The sequence below is a fragment of the Typha latifolia genome, chromosome 3, assembly GCF_019914945.1.
Source record: "Typha latifolia isolate L0001 chromosome 3, TyphaL0001v2, whole genome shotgun sequence".
NCBI lineage: Eukaryota > Viridiplantae > Streptophyta > Magnoliopsida > Poales > Typhaceae > Typha > Typha latifolia.
The window spans coordinates 1,287,439-1,306,576 of record NC_133088.1 but is presented as its reverse complement, the minus strand read 5'-3'; the positions used below and the strand labels follow the sequence as shown (position 1 = coordinate 1,306,576).

Below are 19,138 nucleotides of genomic sequence, written 5' to 3'. Positions count from 1 at the left end.
TATAGAGTCCTAATAGGAAATATGCAATATTTGATTGTGCACGAAGTCGGCGTTGGGTAAGAAATTCGTCTCCGAGATTTACTTTCTTTACCGAGTCGACCGCTTGACCGACTTGGTCTTCTCCTAACCCGAGTTATGTGAACTCGACCTATCCGTATCGAAGGCCAAAAACGAGATCCGACTCGGAGTTTCTTCCTTTCTCCGACTCGGCGACTCCTCCTCCGACTCCTCCCCCCCTCTCTGGATGGTATATTTCCTCCTCTCGTAAGGGTTTAGGGTTTCTTCTCCCCCACTCTTCTCCTTCCCTCGTTACTGTCCACGAAGAGGTCGACGCCTCTTTTTCTAGGGCGTGTGGAGTGAACCTGGGATCCCATTGGAGTTATTCTTTTAGGGCATATTTGGTCGAGGAATTGAGCCCGAATTCGAGGTTCGAGTCAGACGGACGGTATGCTTTTCCTCTCTCGTTTTCTGAATCCCGTGGTTGATTTCGTTTGATCTCTTTCTCGTAGAACTCTTGTTTGGGGATTTTTTAAAGTAATTTATGTTTATCTTGGATTTATCCTCTTTCATATGAGATTGTTTTAGGTCGTTCTATTGTTGAAGTTTATGTGTGTTCGCACAGATAATTACATTGGAAGTTCTTGTTGAATTTTCGTTTGATTGTCTAGGATAGTCATCAGTTATCCGACGGTATCAATTAGATTGGGTGATTTTTATTTTAGTTTGTCTTTCGCCTTGTTCTAAATTCTATTTCAGGTCCGCATTTTGTGTTTCTTGATATGATTGTGATAAACTGTTGTTTTTGTGGATATTTGAGTATTTATCCTCACTCCACGCTGTTCCTTCTCCTATTTGCTATTCAATATTGTATTTTTAGTTTGCCTTTCTCTCCTACAACACATTGGTATTATTTTGCAGAATAAACAGTAATGGCAAGCGATAGCTATTTAAAGACATGGGTCTCGGATAAGCTGATGTCCCTCATGGGCTACTCCAAAAGTGTGGTCGTACAGTATGTTATTCGTTTGGGTAGGTTTTAAAATTTGCAGTGTCTGTTGAAAAATGTGAACTTTCTTCCAGGAGAAGTCAGTTAATATTTTTGTTAAAACATGTGACCTTTTCTGTAGCCAAGGAATCTTCTTCACCTGGTGATCTTGTAAGCAAGCTTGTAGAGTTTGGGACTTCTTCATCTGCAGATACTCGCTCATTTGCGGAAGAGTTATATGCGAAGGTTCCACATAAGCAATCTGGTTTGAGTGTATGCTCTTGCTGAACACATATTAATTATATTGTTTCTAGTTATGTTTGAGTCCCTGCTGAAAGAGATACATAAATAAAGATATTCTGGTTGTGAATAATGTTTAAGTCACCTTCAATTTTAATTCTGAATAATATTTAAAGAAACTAGATATCCTTGTATTAAATTGTTGTATCTTTGCTATCCAGAGTTACCAGAAAGAGGAAAAGGAAGCAGCTCAATTTGCAAAGAAACAAAGGAGTTATAGGTTATTGGATGCTGATGATAATGATGGTGATGATCAAGTAACAACTAGTGCTACAACTTCTCATCAAGAAAAAGTAAATTCTCGCCAAAAGCGTTTTAGGAGAAAGAGCGAAACTCAAGACAATGAAGAAGATGAGGCATAATGTTTCACCTTTTCTCATTTTATGTTTCTTATGGTAAGCTGTCAGGCTAACAACTCACAGAATAGTTCCTTACTTCTGTTTTGACTTTATATTGCATTGCAGGAAGTGGCAATAAAAGAGAGTGATCGACATGTTCGGAGGCGTACTTCGGGCATGGAGGACAAGGATGATGATTTTGAGGTACGATGTGTATTACTTTTCTTTTAACAAAATAATGTACGAATGGAACGATACTCCTTAAGGTTATTTTTATAAGTGCTTTATTTTGGTCAAAGTACTTGTAAGAAGATAAGGGTATATCTCAGATCATTAGATTAGTAGGCTGATATTACATGGATGGTTTGATGATGTGGGTATAGGGCCAACTTTATAAGGGAGAGGTTTGTATTTGCTCTAGCAGAAAGTGTACTGTAGCTAGGGGAAAGGTGCTAGACATATGGAGGGAAGGCGGTGGAAGTTTAAAAGAATGGATTTGCATTGGAAAGTAGAAACTAGATTACAGTAGAGAGAACCAAGGTTACAAATATGGGGGGAAGAAGGATAATAATTTTGCACATGATACATGACATCCTTCTATGGATTATACTTTATATGCTGATTTTTGGTTCGGGAGGATTATGATTTTGAATTGGGCTCAAATTCTTTGTTAGGTTCATGCAGCATGTTTCTCTATACTGTGACCCTAGTTCAAGTTGTGCAATGTTTGAACCTCCTTTGTACTTGATTTAATCTGTTGACTTTGTAACTTGCAGGAAATTAATATTTGCTCTTTCTTGGACATTCAATTGAAAACAAGTACTTAATAAATTTAACTTGTTTTCATTTTTCTTTTGCAGTCAGAAGAAGCCAGGATGAAAGATCAAGAGGAAAGAGCTCAGTTGGAGAGGAACATTAGGGAAAGAGATGCAGCTAGGACTCAAAAGGTATTAGATTTTTAAAAGGTGTATCTTGGTCAGATGAAGAAAAAGAAAATGTGGATGATTCTTCCATTACGTAGATATAAATAATATGCAACAGAAGTATTAAAAGATCAAGAATTTGCTGTCATTGGACAGATTTTAGTGCAAACGAATAAATTTCTAATAGTTTGATTTTCCTGAAGTTGTTAAGCTTCTTTGCTGAACATAGTCCAGATACTTTCTCATATGACTGCATTGACATTTTACTTCTTCTGCTTAAATGTTTTAGGGCATATATGATATAATGTCTAGTATGATGGATGCATGTTTGTTTTGTTCAACTTTTCTAATTCTTTTTCCTGACTTAATATTCATCATTTTGTTTATATCTTTTTTTTTTTTTTGGTACAGTTGATGGAACCCAAGTTAACAAAGAAGGAAGAAGGTATGGCCCTTGGAGTTCCTTAGTCTGCTACCTCTTTATCTTTTGTAGGATGCAATCTGATTTTGTGTTATTCATTACAGAGGAGCTCATTCGAAGATCTGTAGCATTTGAAAAAGAGGATACTTCAGATCTGAGGTTTCTAATTTCATTCCTATCAACTTTATCTTGATGCAACTTTAATTTTCTGCAGCATTCTATAATTATTTCTTCCAAACAAGTGATAAAACTTTATCAGATAATTGTAAATGAATGATTAATAACAGAGTATTCATAGGCGGAGCGAGTTAACTTCGTCAAAGGAAGTTGGAATTACTTTTATGTTAGGTGTGTGTGTGTGTGTGTGTGTGTGTGTGTGTGCGCGCGTGCGTGTGCTAGATGATGTCACCCTCCATATTGTTTTAATAAATCACAAAAAAAAAGATTAATGAGGATTATTATTCTTACTGCAGTGCAATGAGTTGAAGAAAGGTTTCACTATTGTATATACACAGCACAGTGTTACTATTTGATATTTATTTTCCATTCAACTAGTGATTGATTAGCCTTCTTCATTGAACTCTCAGCTATATCAACTTTGCTATTTTAATAAGCTATCCCTGAATTGTTTTCTTACTGTTTGTATATATGTGGCAGAAAAGTTTCAAGGCAGGTATATTTGCAGAAACGAAGGGATCAGAAGCTTTTGGAGATTCGGTAAGTCCGAAAGCCTAATAAATCTTAGTATTGTCACCTTGCCATCATATTTGTTTAGTCTACTAGATGATATATTTATGTATGTGTGTTTGTATGTATCTATACATGTACATATGTATATCGTTGATAAAAATGCTGATCAATTTATTTCTAAATCCGGATGTTGTCAATTTTAGGGATGATATTATTGATCATGAGTATATCTTTGAGGGCGTGAAGTTGACAGAAGCAGAGGAACGAGAACTCAGGTAATTATGTGTTAGGGTTTCTCAGCTTCTATATTTTGCCACTATGTTTGACCATTAGTCTTGTTATGGTTTGTCTTTAAGATATTCAAAGTTATTTCAGTATTTAGAGTCTCCTGTTTCTCGTTCTACATTGTCCTTTTTGGCTAAAGGATTTACTTGGAAACTCAAATCCTTGTGTATGGTGGAATTTCTGATCCAGATACAAGAAGAAAATATATGAGCTTGCAAAGGAACACTTGGAGGATGCAGATAATGTAAATGAGGTAACTGACCTTGCCTAGAGAACACCAACATAACCACATGCAAACATCTTAGGCTGACTTTTTATTATACTTGATTGATATTTGCTCAGAAGTCTCCATGGATTATTTTCACCAATTTGAAACTTGTCTCTTTTAATCTGGCCCATTTTTCTTTGGGTACTTATATCAAGAATATGTATCTGCTTCACATCATTTGCTAATACTTTCATGGTATCATCAGTCATCACATCTACTTCATCTGTTCGTAATGTTGCTCAATTGCGCTTGTTCTAATTCCACTTCCTCAAGTCTTTTCTGGAGTACCTAACTAAATGGTTCTCATTTTCTTGGAGATCATCTCATGCATTCTATTGCACGGACACTATTGGGTGTTGCATTTGAAGTATGCTTACTTGAAAAAGACATTATTCTTTGTTAGCATGTTCTATCCACAAGTCCGTGTGAGATTCATATAGACTAAGTTAACTCCCTAATGCTAATGGATTTGTATAAAAGGGTTTACCTGCTATGGTAGGAGATTTCTGGTCAGCTGTTAGCTTGGTCAGCATGCCCAACCTTCCATGTTTTGGCACATGACAGCAAAGAATGCTGGGTTGGCTCATGTCAACATGGTTTTAGATGCTTGCTGCGATGGTTTGAAGTTTCAGTTTCCATTTCAATTAGCTTTGGTTTTGACCCTAGAAAAAATGAATATTTAAGGCCGAAATAGAATGGTTTAGCCTATTGTGGTCCAAAATAATTGTCCAAACCATAAATCTTGGTAGTTTCAAACTTTAGTTTTCATTAAGTTTCGGGTGTTAGTCTTTGTTCGTCTCGGGTGAAACTTCAAATTACTGCCAACTTGCATGTCTCTCTGTGGTCTCGTATTATTCTTTCATATCTTTGCAGCTATTCTTAGCAGCATCGCTTTTTTTTGGAAACATTGATCCATTGATATAACAATATTTCTAACTTGTATATATAAGTTTTAATCAATCGATGATTGAAAGATCTGAATAAATTAAATGTGGTGGAAGTGTGGAACTCTTTTAGCAGGATGTATCCTGTTTACTCTTAATTACTTGTCGGAATGCATGTTTCAGTGAACACCTAGTTCTAGATATCACTTTGAAGAAAGTGATAATCCTATAACTGCATTCAGTGGCATATTATTTGGATTTATATTTTGACAGAAGAATTACCGTTAGATTTATTAGAAGTAGTGATATTAATATCTGGCCTTTTGAGGGAATATAGCTTCTTTATCCCCACCTGTTGCTATAAGTTCACCACCTTTACCATCAGTTATGGTGACTTAGTAGGTGTAGTTGTTATTTAGAAACAGTACTTGCTGTTTTGCATTAATTACGTGCATAAGAAATACTTTGATAAATTAAATTTCACTGGAATAGAGAATTGAAGATGCATGAACCAGATTTCTTTTTGGGACCTCGGTTCCTTAAAGTTTTTTTTTTTCCTGTCTCATTTACAGACATGTGTCACACATACACAGGGAGACACATGGGGGTGTGCTTCCATTCATATGGCTAATCCATTTTACAAGTTTGTGGGATAGTATCCATCATGTTATTACTTGTAAAGAATCTTTATCTTTTGAATGGTTGTAAAAAGAAAAAAAAGGTTTATCTATCTGACCTCAAGAATTTAAAACATGTGGCTTGATTCTTGTATTTGTCTATTTGCTATATATCTGCAGTATCCTTTCTCCATTCAGAATCAGTTTAATCAACAATTGTCTCCTTATAGTTGGATGCTCATCTTATTGCAGTATAGGATGCCTGAGGCATACGACGTAGAAGGAGGGATAAATCAAGAGAAAAGATTTGCTGCAGCAATGCAGCGTTACAGGTTAGTTTGTTATTATAACTGATTTAATTGTCAATTAGATGGAAAAGGTTTGCAGGTTGCGTTAATCATGGACATGTTAAGTGACATGCCTCTCACGTTGCAATAGTGGCTTTCTATTTTAGTAGCATGATCTTTATATCTTCTTGGTCTGATTAGGGATGGTGGTGCTGGAGATAAAATGAATCCATTTGCTGAGCAGGAAGCTTGGGAGGAGCATCAGATAGGTACCCTTTTGTTCTGGTTTCCTTTACTTTAAACAGAATGTTGTGATATTCTTGGGTATGTACTGTTGATCTTAGCATTTGGAGTCTGCTAGAATACACCTTGTTCTTTATAGAGTGGCTTCAAATTTGAAATGTCCCTTTTCTTTTAAAATGATCTTCAGATTTGGCTATGTACTTGTTGCAGGGAAAGCAACTTTAAAGTTTGGGTCAAGAGATAAAAAGCAAGCAGTGGATGACTTTCAGTATGTACTAATGTCTTTTCTCTTTAGTAAAAGTCCGTTGTTACTCATGTTATTTTCTTGTTACATGTCAAATCATGAGAGTACATGTTAGTTTCTTGATTATTATTTTTAAAGTTATCAAGACCATGGATATCATAACACAACATCTTTTGTGGTTTGGTAAAATACTGATGTCTTCTGCCAACTTCTTGCCTTAGGTATGTCTTTGAAGATGGCATCGACTTCATTAAAGCATCTGTCATGGATGGGATCCAGGCATGTCATGAGAAATATTGTGCAACTTTATGATGCTTCTCAAAAGGGTGATGCTTCACACCCCTTACTAGATTTTTTTTTTCTTTCCTTGCAGTATGAAGATGAGTTGCCTGCTGAGAATTCTGATGCTTCCAGTGCTAAATCTGTCTCAGAGAAACTGCAGGCATGCTATTTAAGATCTTTTGTGAAAGTTTGCTTGTTGAATCTTAGATGATGTAAAAGATCACATCTTAGGATACTGATTAGAATCTTTAGATATTACTGCAAGCAATTTTTTTGCTAATGAAAATAGTGCTAATTCCGAAGTGTATTCTTTATTTCATCTGCTGACCGCCTTTTCTATATCCAGGAAGAGAGAAAAAAACTGCCCATCTATCCTTATCGAGAGAAGTTACTTCAGGCTGTTCATGATCATCAGGTTGGTGGTTCTTATAGTGACAAATTTATCTTTTGATTCTTGTACAATATATTTCATACAAGGCTACTGTCATTGATTTTGTAATAAATCATGGTCATTTTAGGTCGTGTTTTTGGGAGAAGATGTGTTATTCACTTTGAAATAACTGAGGAATATGCCAAAAGCAAATTCTACTTTTAACTGTTTAGTTGTAAAATCTGCACGTTTTTGTCGAGTTTTGACCCTATATTTTTCTTTTCTTTAAAAGAGAATTATCTTTGAATAAATTTAGTATATGGAATTTATAAACATAGAGGGCACCATTTGGTGTGATAATAATGCTTGCCTCTTATATCTAAGAGGTCCCGGGTTCAATTATTGAGAACAGCCTTTTTAGAGATGAGGGTAGGGCTGCGTATGTCCTTCCCTGGAGACCCGACATAGGCGGGAGCCTTGTGCACTAAAAAACCTTTTTTTAAGTTACAAGTATTGATGGTTATCCCGTCTGCTGAGCAGTAATTTTTGCCGTCCATTCTTAAAAGGTCATTATTATTGTTGGAGAGACCGGTTCTGGGAAAACTACTCAGATTCCTCAATATCTTCATGAAGCTGGCTATACAAAACAGGGGAAGGTATGTTATGAATCAGATAGTGTTCTACTCCTGCAATTCTTTGCTTGGTCCTTTTTATAGTCATTAACTGAACAAGCGAATAATGCTTGATTTATCAAGAAGTTTCATCATGGTTTTGTTGGGTTGCTATTATATTTGTTATTTATAATTTTTATGACAATATATAACTGTTATTTGTGGCAAGTTGGAGATATAGTACAGTGAGGACAAGATGAAGGAAGATTATTTGAAATGACTGGACGTGTGTTAGTGGTGTATCCCAAGTCTCATTGGAGCATTCCTTATAAAGAAAAAAAAGATTAAAAGTTAATTTGGAAAGATCAATGAGAGAATCATATTCTGTCATCATGCTAAAGGTTGAGACCTTTGAGAATTACATTTTTATCATTGTTGTATTTGTTATAATGATACTGAAACAAGTCTATCAATAGCAGTGATCTTCTGCTGCCACATAGGGATCAGCTATTTTTTTTTAATTTATGGACATCTTTTTATGATATCTATTTATATGAAACATTGATAGTTGGATCCTTTTGAATGGAATGGAGCTAGTACATGACAGAATTACATTACCAAATCCACCTTGTTCAAGTGTCAGGGCATCTGACCCTTAATACTTGGTAGTGATATCTCTTCATGGTGATTCTAGTATGTCTGTACATTTTCCAAGTACCTGTGAATGCAAACTGTTTTGCACTCCCTTGCCCTAGCCTAGAAACCCCAGGGTCACATGTTTAGGAAAAGGATGTAAAGCTGGTAAGAGGTTACTGAAAGCCAATGATTGACAATACAATCTATTCATGATGGGGTGCGACAAGAAAGATGCATGCTTAACCTCTGACTTATTAAAATACTCTTTTGCATAAACTATAATCTCTTTCACAATAAGAACCAATTCTAATGGTGCATATCGTGTAAATGTCGCTGTATTATACCACTTTGTACTTCAAACTTGTATCTTCTAAACTTTTATGCAAACCTGTAAGCTAATTTACGTTGCTGCAACCTTATTTTCTTTATCATGCGTAATTTTGTCATATACCTTCACTGTGATCCTTATAGTTACAGAAATTTTAAACACATTATATTGACTTATATTCCAATAGGTTGGATGCACGCAGCCTCGTCGTGTTGCAGCAATGAGCGTTGCTGCAAGGGTATCCCAAGAGATGGGTGTTAAACTTGGGCATGAGGTTTTCCCCATTCCAGATCTTTCCTCGTTTTCTTTTTGTTGAGCTTTTGTAATTGTGGTTTAACATATATTAGGTTCACAACTCTTCAGGTTAAATGCTGATTAATCTTTCTTTACAGGTGGGGTATTCTATCCGTTTTGAAGACTGTACTTCAGAAAAAACTATAGTTAAATACATGACTGATGGGATGCTTTTGCGAGAATTTCTTGGTGAACCTGATTTAGCTGGCTACAGGTTTGTTTCTAAAGAAGGCCATATTCTGCTGTTCATCTTTAGTATCATGGTTAGCAATAACACTTTTTGTCTTGTCCCTTGTTGCATATTGAAGTGTTGTAATGGTGGATGAGGCACATGAGAGAACTTTATCAACCGATATATTATTTGGTTTGGTAAAGGTAAGTTAGCTATTCTCATGATTTGGTTGTCATTTTCTCCACTCATTCAAGATTCTTGTACTTTTACATTTAATAATTTTCCCTATAGGATATAGCTCGATTTCGGAAAGATCTAAAGTTGCTGATTTCAAGTGCAACACTAGATGCAGAAAAGTTCAGCGATTACTTTGACTCTGCCCCAATTTTCACAATACCAGGGCGACGATACCCAGTTGATGTACATTACACGAGAGCACCTGAAGCTGATTATATAGATGCCGCTATAGTTACTGTTCTTCAGATACATGTGACACAACCGCCTGGTGATATCCTTGTCTTCCTCACAGGCCAGGAGGAAATCGAGACGGTTGATGAAATTCTCAAGCACAGGACAAGAGGTTTGGGGACGAAGATTGCAGAGCTCATTATATGCCCAATATATGCAAATCTACCGACTGAGCTTCAAGCTAAGATCTTTGAACCTACCCCAGAAGGCGCTCGGAAGGTTGTCTTGGCAACAAATATTGCTGAAACATCGTTGACAATAGATGGGATCAAGTATGTTGTAGATCCTGGATTTTCTAAAATTAAATCATATAATCCTCGGACAGGCATGGAGTCTTTGCTAGTCAATCCAATCTCAAGAGCATCTGCAGATCAAAGAGCTGGAAGGTCTGGACGTACTGGTCCCGGGAAATGTTTTCGGTTGTTCACCTATTATAATTATGAGCATGATCTTGAAGCAAATACCGTACCAGAGATACAGAGAACTAACCTTGCAAATGTTGTGCTTACTCTAAAAAGCCTTGGCATTCATGATTTGGTAAATTTTGATTTTATGGACCCTCCTCCCTCTGAGGCATTACTTAGGGCCCTGGAACAACTCTTTGCTCTTAATGCGTTAAATAGCCGTGGTGAGTTGACCAAAACTGGAAGAAGGATGGCTGAGTTTCCACTTGATCCGATGCTCTCAAAGATGATTGTTGCTTCAGACAAATACAAGTGTTCCGATGAGATCATATCCATTGCAGCCATGTTGTCAGTTGGGAATTCAATATTTTATCGTCCAAAGGACAAGCAAGTTCATGCAGATAATGCAAGGCTGAATTTTCACACTGGGAATGTTGGAGACCATATTGCATTGCTCAATGTATTTCTCTCTTCAGGCTACTTCTATTGCAAGAACTCAATTGCTTACTTATAAACTTCAAGTTTTTTGCAGAAATCATAATTCTTATTTTTGTTGCATCAGGTTTACAATTCCTGGAAAGAAACTGATTATTCAACTCAATGGTGCTATGAAAATTATATCCAGGTATGTTCAATCCCACCATCCCCCCCCCCCCTCCCGGTTCCATTAGTATTCTATGCTCAGAAGTGCTAAAAGGTGGCGACTGTGCTATTTCACTCAGTAGCTAACAGATGTTACATTTCCTTCCACTGATTGCATTCTCAAAATGATTCCAGTCCTCGCAATCTCATTTGTGAATTAATTTTGTTAGATTGTATATGGAAGCTTTATACAACTGAATGAACTGAAAGTATAATGGTCATAGGATGGGTACAAGAAGAAAAGTAAATATTAGATGGACTGTTGAATTGACATGAACAAAAAAATCAAAAGACTAGTAAAATTTGAAGTGAATTAACTTACAGTAGCTCAAGCTTGAAAAAAGGATGATTAGAGACCATGGTTCCTGATCATTTTAGCTGCATCCTGATAATAAACTGCATTGACACGGTCTAGAATAGAGAAAAACATGTTCCTTTCACATTCACTGTTTAAAACTGACTGCTACTAGAACTAATTTGATAGTCTTCTGAGACAATCAGACAACTAAGCTTATATACTTATAGGATATTCTCTCATCTTGTAACACACTTTTTTGGAGGCTCTTGGTTTATTTTTATATACACGAAGATTAACACCTTCACATCCGTTCATGATTGTCAATTTTGTTATGTTACTAATTTTGTAATTCATCAGATGTTTATTGTATTAGTTCATTAGTCTGTCATTTCAGCAGATATTGTACTAATATATGATACTTTAAAACCAGGTTCGGAGTATGAAGCGTGCACGAGATATTCGTGATCAGTTAGAAGGGCTTTTAGAAAGAGTAGAAATTGAAATTAGTTCAAATCCCAATGATTTGGATGCAATTAAAAAGGCAATTACATCAGGTATTAATTTTGCATGTATGGTGTTACTCTATGCAACATGATAATTTCTTGTATATCTTGATCTAAACTATTATCTTCAGGGTTTTTTCACCATACTGCGAAGCTGCAAAAGAGTGGTGCATACAGAACTATCAAAAATCCACAAACTATTTTCATCCATCCAAGTTCTGGACTAGCACAGGTAAGTTACCTAGGGTCGCCTCACATCTCACATTGTGCCTTTTGTTCTTGGTTGGGATGAAAAGAACATATATTATTACACATAAGTTGGGGCCTTCTTGCACTCTTTTTTCTCTGGAAATTAGAAGTTCTATACAGTTTATTTGAGAAATTTGATTTATTTTTTAATGGGCTATAATATTTTCTTGGGAAAGGGAATAGAGTACACAATTGTAATTTATAACTTGTAAGGAAACAGATTGCTATGAAGAATGAAGATGTGCAGGGTATTACCACTTACCAGTACTGATGCTCTATACCATTGATAATCTTAATATGGTTTGTCCTCTTTTGTCTCTTGCAGGTGCTTCCTCGTTGGGCCATTTATCATGAATTAGTGCAAACAACAAAAGAGTACATGAGACAGGTAACTTATGCTTTTACTAACACCCTGTTTGGATGGAGAGAATAGGAGATAAGAGGAGATAAGAGGAGAAATATTTTCTCTCGTTTGGATTAAAAATTTTAGGAATGAATAGAGGAGAAAAGGAGAAAAAAAATAACCTATAAAAGTTGAGAGAAAGGGAGAGAATAACTAAATTTTATCTCCCTTTCTCTTCTTTTTACTCATATATTCAACAAACAAGAGGAGATAAATTATTTTATTTTCTGTTCTGTTCTCTTCTTCTCTCCTATTCTTTCCATCCATAGTGCAAGTGTTTTAGTACTAAATGCCCTTAGATATTATGGTGAATGATCATAAACTCATTTTTTATGTAACACAGGTAACCGAGTTGAAGCCTGATTGGCTAGTAGAAATAGCCCCCCACTACTACCAATTGAAGGATGTCGATGAATGTAATAAAGCAGTTACCTTATCCAGATTATATACATTTTCTTTCAAATTGTTATGGCCTGTTTTGCTAATTTTAGTCCCTAATTTTTTATGCCAGCTGGATCAAAAAAATTGCCTCGTGGAAAAGGACTCTCTGCATTGTAGTGAGTAAACTTGAAGGGAAGCACCGAATGCCAGATGACAGCACATTCTCTTGGCATGTTTTCAAGTGCAGATGCTGTATAGATTTATTTGCGTACACATGGGAAGTGGGTTTTCTCCCTTTCGGTTAATTTTTGAAACTCACGTCTCCTGTAACAGTTTCTGTAGTACAGCAATCAAGTTATAAATTTGAATCGCCATGAGCAACAAGCCTTCAGAAGTTTGGTTGACTTTACTGACAAGAAAAAAGGGACGTCCTTGTCCTCAGTAAACAGAAAACCTCCTGCTCAGATGAGGGCTTACAATGTGTTATTTGGTGGAGGGGAAAATTTGGAGGAATGGAAGGATCTTTAGTCATACTCGTGACAGAAACCAGTTTTTCGGGGTATTTATGGAGAAGCTGGGTATGCATCTGGAAATCACTCTACTTGTTACTCGTAGTTATGCATATTATGTACATTTCTGAATAATCATAGTACAAAAGTTTAATCTAAATGAGCTCCTTTCTTTTGCTGGAAACATTCCTGGTGAGTGGTACTTGTTACAGTTTTGACTCAAGATTTAACATGGGAATTGCGGACCATCTTGTTGATTTTTGGCCAGGCCATATCTTGTCTTTCCACTAGTTATGGTTGTGACTGCATAATTTACTTCTTCTCCACCAATAATGTCCCACTCCAACTCGTTCCCAAAAACATGGGATTCCGTGTAATAAAGTTTTGTTACAGTAGCTACCTGGACTCGAGTCTTGTCCATATCACTTGCAATAAATTTCTAGCAGGTTGATGCACAAGTTTTATAGATAGAGATTGTTCTCCACTATGTCTCATTAATACAGCTCAAAAGGTAATAATCGCAACATGCTTCGAATGCTAAAGCTTCAACACCAGAACACCAACAAATTTGAACTGCATTGACACAATAAAATTGCTTATATAAATTTAACAGCCAGCCAGATAGAACATCCATATCTAGCTCTCCAACAGCAACAGAAGGCAATAGTATTATACGACTTGAACTGAACAGAAATAAAACTGACAAGTACTATAAAGAATTATGAACTCATCTATCACTGTTACAGCTCTCAGTCCTCAGTCTGGTTCAATGGCAGCAGTCCTCACTTACGCGACTGCCGGCAAGTCCTTGACCCACGGATCAAGCGGCTTGCCAATCGAGTACACTATGAACCCAATCTCCCTGAGCTTCACTGGATCGACCACATTGCGCCCATCAAACACGAAGGCGGGCTTCTGCATGTTCTCATAGATCCTTTCAAAATCTAGTCCCTTGAACTCATCCCACTCAGTCAGGATGCACACTCCGTGAGCTCCCTTGGTTGCCTCGTAGGCGTCCCACACCACGCTGACGGCCTTCACCGCGGTCGGGCTCATCGGCTGGAGATGAGCCGGATGGTCCCAATCAAATTTATTCATCGCCAGATCACGTTGGATCTGGTCCTCAGTCACCTGTGGATCATAGATACTAATTGTGGCCTTGTCACCCAACAGACCCTTACACACATCGATTGCAGGAGTTTCCCTAGTATCACCTGTGTCTTTCTTGAATGCAAATCCAAGCACAGCTATCTTTTTCCCTGAGACGGTATTAAACATAGAGGAAACAAGCCGATTCACAAACCTGCTCTTTTGGTAGTCATTGATCTTGATGACTTGCTTCCAGTAGTTGGCCACCTCAGGTAGGCCATTGCACTCACAGATGTACACCAAATTAAGGATATCCTTTTGGAAGCAAGAGCCACCAAATCCGACACTGGCATTCAAGAACTTGGGCCCGATTCTTGAATCCTTACCCACAGAATAGGCCACCTCGGACACGTCAGCTCCAGTGGCCTCACAGAGTGCTGAGATGGCATTAACCGATGAGATCCTCTGTGCCAAGAATGCATTTGCTGCAAGCTTGGATATCTCCGCAGACCACAAGTTGGTTGTTAGAATCCTGTCTTCTGGAACCCAATGGGCATACACATCCTTGAGTGCTTGAACCGCCTTCCGGCCCTCGGGTGTCTCCCGCCCGCCGATAAGTACCCGGTCAGGCTTGAATAAGTCCTCGATTGCCGTGCCTTCGGCAAGGAACTCTGGGTTGGATAATATCTGGTAGTTGATACCTTTGCTGTTGTGTGACAATATCTTTTCGATGGCCTCTGCAGTCTTCACAGGCACGGTAGACTTTTCGACTACTATCTTATCGGATTTGGAAACGTCGGCAATCATGCGGGCGGCGCTCTCCCAGTAGGTCAAGTCGGCGGCCTTGCCGGCTCCAAGGCCGCGGGTTTTTGTTGGGGTGTTGACAGAGACGAAGATGATGTCGGCCTCCGCGACGTGCTTCTCTACATCAGTACTAAAAAAGAGGTTAACTTCCCGGCATTGCTTGACTACATCTTCGAGGCCCGGCTCGTAGATAGGGAGCTGATCGCTGTTCCATGCGGCGATGCGGGGGGCGGAGATGTCGACGACGACAACCTCAATCGATGGGCATTTTAGGGCGATGACGGCCATCGTCGGGCCTCCGACGTAGCCAGCTCCAATGCAGCAAATCTTCACCATGTCTTCCACTTGATTCAATGAACTGCAAGTAGTTGTTCAAGCAAAGTCTCAGAAAAAAAGTTGTGACAGAAGTGAGACCACCTAAGCATGCAACTAAATTCGTCCAGTTACATGTGAATCTTGTAAAGCGAACAAAGAGAACTAGAGGTCAAGATTGCCAAGAACATAAAACTTTATGAGACCTACGGATTAGTGAAGGAACTGAAAGCTGAAAAATATGATCAAGTTGATACACCTGAGAAGTTCGAAGCACTTCGGATAGCTTCTGGATCATGTTCAAAAGAGGAGAATTATAAGCATCCTAGTTAGCTGTTATATACTTCACCAATGAGAGGAAAGAATCAATCAACCCAATATTTCAAGGCAACATAGCTATATAGACAACAATATCCATAAAAACCTCACAACTGCATATAACTATGCTCCCTACTTGATCCCATTGTAGAATGAGCAACAAAAAGAGACAACTGCACGAAGATTTGGATTCCTCATTGGCAGAGCAAAAGAGAAACAAAAAAAGATTACACTTTGGAATGCTAAATCTAAGACTACCAAAAATGAATCCCTTCATCACTACAGATGTGTAGAGATTATTTAGAGAGTTACCTCCAAAGGGCTCTTCAGAGAATGAAATGAGTTTAAGAAGCAAAAGTTTACTAGCAATAGAGAGAAGAGAAGTAAAGAAAAGACTTCTGGCACCCAAAAGAAGGCGAATCCCTCCCTCCTTAAATACCCAAACCCACCTAAAGATCTACCCCCCTTATTTGACAAATTAAGGGGGTCAGGTTGAAGACCTGAGCTGGGCTAATCGACACGTTTCCAAGAATCCAATGAGGTACCAAACCCATGTGGAAAGTAAGAAGATATATTTTAAGCCATCTTCAACTACTAGTACAAAATCTAATTCATGGGGAAGTTCAAAGAAGAATGGCAGTATCATGTAATCCAACAGTACCCAGTACCATAAAATAAGTCCTTTTTGATATCAAAACCTCTCCATGAAAACCACGAACATGGTTTGCAGACCAACAGGGAATAAGCACATATATTCTAATCCTACAGTCTACCAGTGGCCTAATCATTGAGAGTATCATAATACATCAATTGACAAGTATTACAATATTTGGGAAAAAAAGAGAGAGTAAATAAACTAGTTTCAATCCATAGGAGATGACTCGGAATCTAGGTTGCAACATCTAAAATGACAGGTTAAAGTACAAATTAAAAGAAAATAAGGTTAAAATATTCAAGCATCACTGAATTTATTACTAACTTTTGCATCATATTTACATTTTAGTGCCACAACGACCAATAATTAGATAAAAACCTCCAAGAAAAATATGAGTTGCGAAATCTCTAAGTAACCACTGAGTACTGAATAGTTCATTAAGGACAACGAAGGGAACCTTAAACCCAAAAAATTTCAACCTTTTAAAATAGAAAAAGGAAAATACAAACTATCATTATCATCAGGTCCCAGGATGTATTCCAAGTTGCAGAATCCCCAACACACAAATAAACCAAATACTTCTCTTAATTTATTCAAATCCATGTTACTAAACCAAACCTAATCACAAACACGTCGTGTGCATGTGTAAGAAATTTGTTGTTTCTCACCCAAGATCGATTTTTTACCATTCAGAAAAAAGAAGAAGAAAGAAAGCTTAAGATCACAGAAAGGTGTACCTATTGGTGGATTGAGAAAAGTTATGCCTTTGAGTGAGACAGAAGCGAACGAAAAATCGATCAACCGACACCAAATCCAAATAATTTTTTTTTAATGAAGTGAAATTTGGGTGCGAAATGCCACCAAACCGGACCCATCTCGTTGAAACGTAAAGAATACGACAACGTCAAACCTAAACCTAGAAAAAGAATCAAATTAAATGAAGAGAGAGAGAGATACCCTTCGTTGCTGCACTAGAGAAGAGAGAAGAGAGGAAAGAAGAGAGCAATCGATCGCCTTCTACACCAAAGCGACCATCTTTAACACTTGGAAAAGTTTAAAATTTAATTAGGTTTAAATACCATTCGAATCCGTCCCAAGAAAAAAATGGAATATAATCTTGCAGATAAATAAAATTGATATGGAGCTTTTATACTAATAATAATACAATTTCGCATATCAAAAATATAATTTTAATTTTAAAGTCAACAATTGATTTTTTTTTATTATTATATAAATTAGGAGTCTGTGGGCCAATTATAACATTTACAAAAGCTTAAATTATATGCATATATAACACTTTGATTAATCCTTATATAAGTCGATAGAATTCAACTACTGAGCTATAATATTTAGCTTAATATTTCCCCCTTTATAATTGGGCATTAATTATTAATACCATTTTTGTGAAATTAGAAGTAGAATTGATACTAAAATTATTTTTAAGTAATTAATTAACCCTTATTTTTTTAAAAAAAAATTAGCTTAAGCAAGTTCGAGCCCAACTTAGAAGTAATAATATATAGAGTTGTATACTGAATTCAATCTAGTTATGTATTATAATCCCCCTGTTGGACCTTCTCAGTTTTATTCTTCCTTCATTAAATTCAATTTTTTTTTTGTTGCAATTATAGCGTGATTAGGTGTCTCATGAGATTGATTAGGAAAGACTTTAGGTTTGATCCTTTTCAACATTTCAATTAAAGCCGTTAAATGTCGATTATTAACCCGTCAATTCCTTTTCTTTCGATCCCATAGGGATACAAGATTAGCTATAAATCAGCTTAATTAGGCTCAAAAAGTCTTGGAGAGGCGACAGAAGAAAGAAATGTTTGGCATTTTTATGAAGAAATATATAAGTCTTAGTAAGACTTTAATTTTCCTAACATTCAACATAAAATAAGTTTATGATCACTAACACGAGTTCTAATCCCGCACGGATCCTCTTTGCATTAGAAACCTGTCACAATTAATTAATTAATTAATTATATGTCGAATACTTACAAAGGATTTGGTGGGCTAAGTATATATATTTTTTTCCAATAACAATAATAATAGAAACTTTAAATGCATGTCATAATAACAGAAGAAATATATACGATACGCATTGAACTATAATATATATATATATATATATATAATTTTATATACTAAATTAAAGAAGATTTATCTAACATCACCTAATGCGATGTGCAATTAATAGTTAACTAGTAAAATTAATCAATTTCGAAGAACCGGGCTACGTGGAAAGATGCCAGCATGGCACACCAGAATGGTGTCAACCCAAAGTGGAACTAGGAATTGGCACCTAGGATCTGACTTCAACCCGGTCCCCGGTGTGATTTAAACTGCGGGCCCACGCAAGAGACACGTGGATCAAATAAGATTATGGCTGCGGGGCTAGGTGTTAGTCCACGTCGGCTGGTCTAAATCTGTTGTCCTCCACCTTATTGTCGTTGAAATCGAAGCTGAAAAGGTCTACGTTGAAATCGAAGATTGCTGATTTTTTTTAATAGATATGAGTTGTACCAAAGGTCAAACTTATATAGCTACAGAGATATTAAGTTCTATTGAAGTTTTTAGCTATATAGTTTATACTTTAAGCTATATGTATTGTCGAAAAATTGCTTTAAATTAAACACCGTCAATATTTGCTTCAAGCCGTCCCTCTAAGCTAACTGCACTGCAGAGCTATCAACTGAATTGAACAAAATTACTAAACTACAAAATAATTTTTGCACAATGTTATTTGAGATTAAAGTTAATCGTATTACCTCCTTGGTCATGGAGAAAGTAACTACCGACTCTAGAGTTGGTTGGTGCTAAGATTATTAGTTGTTTGTGAGTTGTCGACTAAAATATTTCTACCCCCAACTTTAAATATTAAAATTAGATTATTTTATTAAGCTCCGAGTAAAATGCCTAAAT

General features: G+C 36.8%; 2 protein-coding genes across 6 annotated transcripts; one reads left to right on the top strand and one right to left on the bottom strand.

Moving 5' to 3' along the window:
* Window positions 1-114: 114 nt before the first annotated feature.
* Window positions 115-13,219, top strand: LOC140784940 (pre-mRNA-splicing factor ATP-dependent RNA helicase DEAH1-like). Of its 2 annotated transcripts, none has more exons than XM_073132569.1 (28): window positions 115-445; window positions 919-1,029; window positions 1,128-1,258; window positions 1,447-1,641; window positions 1,750-1,827; window positions 2,484-2,570; window positions 2,958-2,991; window positions 3,072-3,126; window positions 3,625-3,684; window positions 3,861-3,932; window positions 4,132-4,195; window positions 5,964-6,043; window positions 6,200-6,267; window positions 6,452-6,509; window positions 6,707-6,764; window positions 6,859-6,927; window positions 7,114-7,182; window positions 7,704-7,793; window positions 8,900-8,986; window positions 9,105-9,220; window positions 9,315-9,381; window positions 9,470-10,510; window positions 10,613-10,675; window positions 11,421-11,544; window positions 11,625-11,725; window positions 12,068-12,130; window positions 12,489-12,561; window positions 12,657-13,219. In XM_073132569.1, the coding sequence occupies exons 2-28, from the start codon at window positions 930-932 to the stop codon at window positions 12,701-12,703; spliced, it is 3,150 nt and encodes a 1,049-aa protein (XP_072988670.1). In that variant the 5' UTR covers window positions 115-445; window positions 919-929; the 3' UTR covers window positions 12,704-13,219. The 2 variants fall into 2 exon arrangements, with proteins under 2 accessions (XP_072988670.1, XP_072988672.1); XM_073132571.1 differs by having other exon boundaries at window positions 151-445; window positions 1,447-1,680.
* Window positions 13,220-13,613: 394 nt separating this feature from the next.
* LOC140784942 (UDP-glucose 6-dehydrogenase 5-like) lies at window positions 13,614-17,271 on the bottom strand. 4 transcript variants are annotated; one of them, XM_073132575.1, is made up of 3 exons: window positions 15,695-15,731; window positions 15,451-15,529; window positions 13,614-15,286 (listed from the first exon to the last, which is right to left on the bottom strand). In XM_073132575.1, exon 3 carries the CDS (start codon window positions 15,262-15,264, stop codon window positions 13,822-13,824), a length of 1,443 nt encoding a protein of 480 aa, XP_072988676.1. In that variant the 5' UTR covers window positions 15,265-15,286; window positions 15,451-15,529; window positions 15,695-15,731; the 3' UTR covers window positions 13,614-13,821. The 4 variants fall into 4 exon arrangements, with proteins under 4 accessions (XP_072988676.1, XP_072988675.1, XP_072988677.1 ...); XM_073132574.1 differs by lacking the exons at window positions 15,451-15,529; window positions 15,695-15,731 and adding an exon at window positions 17,171-17,271; XM_073132576.1 differs by lacking the exons at window positions 15,451-15,529; window positions 15,695-15,731 and adding an exon at window positions 16,951-17,013.
* Between the last annotated feature and the right edge of the window lie 1,867 nt (window positions 17,272-19,138).

Bases quoted from the DNA above. Each gene is read 5' to 3' on its own strand.
- LOC140784940 (XM_073132569.1), top strand. From the start codon at position 930: ATGGCAAGCGATAGCTATTTAAAGACATGGGTCTCGGATAAGCTGATG. The intron at 2,571-2,957 runs GTATTAGATTTT...TTTTTGGTACAG, and splicing joins ATGCAGCTAGGACTCAAAAG to TTGATGGAACCCAAGTTAAC. The intron at 6,928-7,113 runs GCATGCTATTTA...TTCTATATCCAG, and splicing joins CTGTCTCAGAGAAACTGCAG to GAAGAGAGAAAAAAACTGCC.
- LOC140784942 (XM_073132574.1), bottom strand. From the start codon at position 15,264: ATGGTGAAGATTTGCTGCATTGGAGCTGGCTACGTCGGAGGCCCGACG.